This window comes from Hoplias malabaricus, chromosome 4 (genome assembly GCF_029633855.1).
Source record: "Hoplias malabaricus isolate fHopMal1 chromosome 4, fHopMal1.hap1, whole genome shotgun sequence".
Classification (NCBI taxonomy): Eukaryota; Metazoa; Chordata; class Actinopteri; order Characiformes; family Erythrinidae; genus Hoplias; species Hoplias malabaricus.
In genome coordinates, this window is record NC_089803.1 from 54,948,105 (window position 1) to 54,953,731 (window position 5,627).

A 5,627-nucleotide genomic window follows, 5' to 3' on the forward strand; every position below is an offset into this window, starting at 1 on the left:
TGGTCACTGTGTTTAGGCTACTGGAAATTTCCAAGGACTGCAAGTTTGTGTGCTGTAGGTAAATAAACACTCAGCCTATACAGAGCACTTCTGAATGGGAAATGGCCTGCAGTTCCTTCTTCCTCAAGCTCAAGCAGACAACAGCTTTACAAATTAACATCTGTTGAACGCTTGGTCAATCTTTAAATATTGTTCTCAATGTGGGGGGTTCATTATATTAATTTCAGTAATGTAAATACAGTTCTAAAATTGCCAAATGGAACAGTATGCTGACCATAAAGTCTTGAATGAAAAGTCTTGTTATTTATGGTGTTTAATTGGGGATTTTGACACTTTTATACAATTTTTTCAGGACCACAACTAAGCCATAACCCCCTCCAGGATGAATTCCTGCCTTGCACCCAATGATTCCAGGTAGGGTCGAGCGGTGGGTCCAGCACCGTGACCCTGAACTGGATAAGTGGTTAAGTGGATAAGTCATAAGTTCACTGTAATGGAAAGAGAATAGCTGAATTGTTGGCTATAGTTAGATATAGCATTTCCACAGAGTAATGAAGCTACAATAGAAATTGTGAACATACATCCAGGTCAGTCAGACCTGGAAAAATTGGGGTGGGGTCACACATAAATAGGTTTATATTTTTGTGACATAATTCGAAATTGTTTTATGTTGACATTAGATTTTAAATGGTAATTATAGGTATAAAATTAATAGAATTTAAAACTGGGGTATTGATTTGTAACATAAGATTATAAACTATGTTCTATTTGTAGTATAAGATTAAAATCAGTGCAATGCAATAATTGTGCAGTGCAAAATATCATTCAACTTATTTCAACATCATTTTTCATCCTAACACATAGTGAAACAAACAAATCTGGTCTTTTCTTCAGTAAAATGCTTTTTATTGAATATTTGACAAACCAGTGCCAGTATGCAAATAAATAAGTATAAAAGAGTCATCTCAACATTGATGTTAACAGACATTTGTAAAAATCCACTGTCTTTTAAATATTTAGCAATATTAAAGAATACAGTTTCAATAATTTAAGTACAAAAAAATGCTTTTACAATGCATTTACTTTCCAGTGCTCTGGCATCGGATGTTCACACCGTGTCAGTTCATATCTGTGGCCTCAAAGGCTTTACAATGTTAAGTAACAGCACAGATCACACACTGTGTGTGTGCTGTCCATACAAATATTGAGTCATATAGCCATAACTTAAAATAAATAGACAAAATAAATACGAGTTTAATAAATAACATTTCGCATATTAAATTAAAAAACAACTGTTTGAAGAACACTTTCTGGGGCCAGATATAAGGCCGAACATTTGCAACAGTCATCTCCTCTAGAGTTTGAGGGGTTTGCAGGTTTCATAGAGGTAGTGGAAGAGGATGTCAGACTCTCCTATCGCTTTGTTGTAAGCTGTAGCTTTACTCTGAAAGAAAAGCACAATAATATCATTGATTAATTAGAATATTCACATTTAAAACTGTGCATTAACATCTCTAACCCGAGGCTTGTTCAGTTGTTAATCCTAAGACTTATTATAATATATTCTGAAGTCTTTGGTAGCTAATATAAAACTAACAGGCAAATTATGAGGCGGAGAAACTGAAATCTGGACTCAATTTAAGGGCATCTCAGTATCACGCTGATCTCTACTTCTTTACTATTATATAATCATTTTGAATGGACAGTGGTTTACTAAAAGAAAGAAAAACCTCTTGATATTCAATGAGTGCTTGTCCATTGTGCTCTGATCTAAGATGTCTGCAGCTCCTTTAGATGTATAGTGAATTGACAAATGTTCCTGACACTTGACCATTTGATACAGATGCAACAGATGGAAGAGAGAGATTGAGACATGTCAGTTTTACTGCACAGGGGTTGAAAAATATTTACCTTATACATCTCTCCAGCCCTTTCCAGATTCTCTGTGAAACTTTGATAGTGCTCAAGGTCAACCAGGAGGGAGGTCTGCAACAAACAGAATAAGAGCAGTAGGTGAGTCCCTGCGATTGGTCACACTGGTCTGTTGGTTGAACAGTTTGTACTGAATTCGATTCATATGTGGTGGCTACTTACACAGTGTGGCTCCAGGTCTCTGGAAACTCTGAGCAGCTCATGCTTGACCTGGTGGATCCGCGAGTAACTCTCATTCACTTCGGGTAGGATGTGATTCAGGTAGTAGTCCAGGATTTTCGCATTAACGCAGCACATGTTACCATCCTGGAGAACACACACAGACATGCAGTTAGTGTAATGTAATTAGATACATAAACACACACTCAATCCTGCATTCGAACACACTTGCAATCAAAGTTATTTACGCGTATACACACACACATGATGCAAATTAAGATGCACACAAACCATAACCTACTGTAAATCTAAAAACTCATATGCTTTTATTGTCATTGCACAATTCAAAATTGTGCCTTCTAATTTAACCAGTGAAAGACAGTGAACTCTCTCTCTCACACACGCAAGCACATGTGGGCAAAGGCACACACGCCTTTTTTCATGCACTCACTTTCATCTTCTCGCTGGGAATGACGGGGATGAGTCTGGTCTCGTGGTCCCGGTCAAGTGCCTGTGCCTGCGTATGTACAAAAATAAAACACTCGTAAACAAAAAGACACTGAGCAGCACAGCGCATGTGTCATAGAGAATCGGTTTGTCTATAATGCATCTCTGAGCTGAGACTCACGTCCTTAGCCATGGTGACCAGGTTGTTCCATGTGTCTGAGCTGTGCAGCGGGGGAGAGCGCGGGGGTCTCGGGAAAGCAGCGCTCAGCGCGCAGCAGAACAGCAGAGGCACGAGCGCCAAGAGAGCCTTCATCGTCATCATCATCATCATCATCTTCACTCGGCAGCAGGTGAATTCAGCTCTAAACTCTGGACTGAGAGGAGACTCTAAAGCCTGAGAGAGATGCTAGTTGTGTTGAGCAACGTGCAGAGTGCGCGGTTTTTATGCCGCAGCAAGACGATCAGCTCCGCCCCTCACCGCACCTGAGTTTATCAGGTCACTCTGAGCGGACGTACATTACTGCTTGTGGAGTTAGTGGTTTTTTTACATCCTCAAACTCGCGTAAACGCTTATCTTTAGAAATGCTACTTCATCATAGGAACATTGTAGGTGTCTCAGAGACACAACAGTTGTCTCAATTAAATTTTAAAATATGAACCTTAAAGGGTCTATCCTTCTTAATTCGCATTTCCAGGGAAAATAGGGGGCGTACCGAGTTTGTTCCCCAAACAACAACAAATAATAATAATAATAATGTCAAATCTGGTATGAAACATATGACATCATCAGTGCAGCTAAATGGGGCATTGCAGTTGAATACGGTTCAGTTGTGTTCCCAAGCTAACGGTACGAACCCTCGTGGGACCAGTTGTGGTTTAACTTCATAGATTGGAAAAACCTCTTACGTTCACCTCCTGTTTCCCAGAAACATTAAACTTGAAATTGCCAACAAAGAAAAAAACAACATATTTTATAGGCTCAGAAACCCTGTCATTGTGGTGGTACCTTTATCAAGGTGTATGTCATTTCAAATATAGACATTGTTTTTAATTAATAAACCCTATACTTTTTTTTATTGTGTATATTTTTAAATTGCCTTTATTTTATACACTCCCTTTCATATCAACAGTTTTTCTTTTAAATGTACCGGTTTTCTTTATTTCTTTGGTAATTTAGTTAGTTATGTTAAGCGTTTTAGAAACTCCCTGAAGGTGTTGCTGTTTCAATTATTGTGTCATAACAAATATGCCTGCTGCAGTTTTGTTTTCTTTTGATGTTTAATTATTTTATGTTCATTGTTGTGTTTCTTCTACTTCTGCTGCTTATAATAATAAAATGTATAACTTTAAAAACATTAAAACTTATTAATTGCTTGTATTTATTTATATTTTTTTAGTATTATTTTTCTTATCTGTTATAATGGCAGGCTGTAAGATGGTGCAACAGGTATCACTAGTGCTACTGTAACACAACTCCAGGGCCCTGGGGATGTGGATTCGAGCTCAGCTCCGGGTGATCTTCTGTGAGGAGTTTGGTGTGTTCTCCGCATGCTTCGGTTACCTACCACGTTCCAAAAACACACATCTGTAGGTGGAGTGGATACTCTAAAATGTCCATAGTTGTGAGTGTGTAAGTCTGTGTCGCCCTCCAGAGTGAGTTCCCGCCTTGCACCCAATGATTCCGGGTCGACCCACCACGACCCTTGAACTGGATAAACGGTTACGGACAATGAATGAATGAATGTTATAATGGCTCATGTTTTGGTTTTTCAATCACTGGGCTGTAATGTAGATTCCTCTTCAGTTTATTAAATAAAGGCAGTCTTTTGTTGGACTGAGGAAAAATCCCTCATTGATGACGTAGAGAGCCAGCCGGCGCATGCTGATTATTTCTCGGTTATAATCTGGGCTCTTTATTATGTTTACACACCTAAGCGCGATTATTTTTGTTGTTGATTTTCCTTTTCCTCTAACTGCTCCGCGCTCTGCTGTTGCTGTGAAACCAGTCTGCCCTCCTCAGAGAAGCTCTGTCAACTATTTCAAAACTTGGGGGGAAAAATCCAATTAAAAATAGCGACTCGTTGTTCTGTGTGTGACGTCATGGATGTATTTGTTTTTTTACTTTTGTTGATGAACTGGACAGACCAGTCACTGTTCCACAGATCAGGATAAAGGACTAGATAATGACCAACACACACTGTGGAGCAAGAGATGAGCTCGCTCTGACTTTACACCTATAATGTGTCTATTGGAGTGGCACAGTGTTTAACATCTCCAGCGGCACTGCTGTGGCAGAGTGATCCGCAACGCAAATAATAGCTTTGTGGTGGTCCTGAACACTTAATTAAATACACTGAAAGGGGGCTAGTAAAGTTTGCAAAACAGCCGATGGACTAGAGCCTGTAAATGTAGAATTACAAAGTGTTCCTATAGGGTAAGTTGCACTAATGAAATGGACAATGAATATAGAAACAAGAAGGTGATTTCATTGTAACAGTTTATTACTGTGATCCTGTATTGGTTATAAAATTATATTAGAAAATGCTCCATTACACATTATCTGGGTCCCTAACAATTTTCCTGCAACTTAAAAAATATAGTATGTGCATAGATTTTTTCTGAAATTTTTAGGTGGGAAGTGTGGTAACTCAAAGCATGATTTGTGAATTCTGGTATTGAATTCACAAAGCAGGGGATATTCTAGAAAGAGGATTTTTCAGTTTCACAAGCAGTCCAATCCCACATCTTACCTGTCCATTATGAATAGAGCCGAGGGTCATGCTCATTGGACAGTCCTCAGTTCTGGGCTTTAAAATGCACTATGCAAGTTTGGCAAGATTTGGAATTGGTGATATCTCTGATGAAATGTGAAATGTGTGGTGGAACATTCTCCATTTAAACAAACTTTTCCTGTTATAGGCTTGACTTTGGGCTAAAGTTACCTTGTTAAATGAGAAATCTTTCTTTGTGGAATAGTTCAAAGAGACCAGTACAAAAAAAGCAGCCTATATATCTGTGAGTGTGAATATTGACACTGTAAACAGTTCTTTACATGAGTGTTCACCCGTCCAATGAGAAACAAGCCCAGA

At 38.7% G+C, this 5,627-nt stretch overlaps 1 protein-coding gene across 1 annotated transcript; it reads right to left on the reverse strand.

The window, feature by feature from the left end:
* Positions 1-1,090: 1,090 nt before the first annotated feature.
* Positions 1,091-2,987, reverse strand: il22 (interleukin 22). The gene is made up of 5 exons (XM_066666824.1): positions 2,720-2,987; positions 2,543-2,608; positions 2,095-2,238; positions 1,912-1,986; positions 1,091-1,444 (listed from the first exon to the last, which is right to left on the reverse strand). The coding sequence occupies exons 1-5, from the start codon at positions 2,870-2,872 to the stop codon at positions 1,355-1,357; spliced, it is 528 nt and encodes a 175-aa protein (XP_066522921.1). The 5' UTR covers positions 2,873-2,987; the 3' UTR covers positions 1,091-1,354.
* Between the last annotated feature and the right edge of the window lie 2,640 nt (positions 2,988-5,627).

Coding starts and splice junctions, on each gene's coding strand:
- il22 (XM_066666824.1), bottom strand. CDS start 2,872: ATGATGATGATGATGATGACGATGAAGGCTCTCTTGGCGCTCGTGCCT. Junction 2,609..2,719: donor TGGTCACCATGGCTAAGGAC/GTGAGTCTCAGC, acceptor GTACATACGCAG/GCACAGGCACTTGACCGGGA. Junction 2,239..2,542: donor TTCCCAGCGAGAAGATGAAA/GTGAGTGCATGA, acceptor TGTGTTCTCCAG/GATGGTAACATGTGCTGCGT.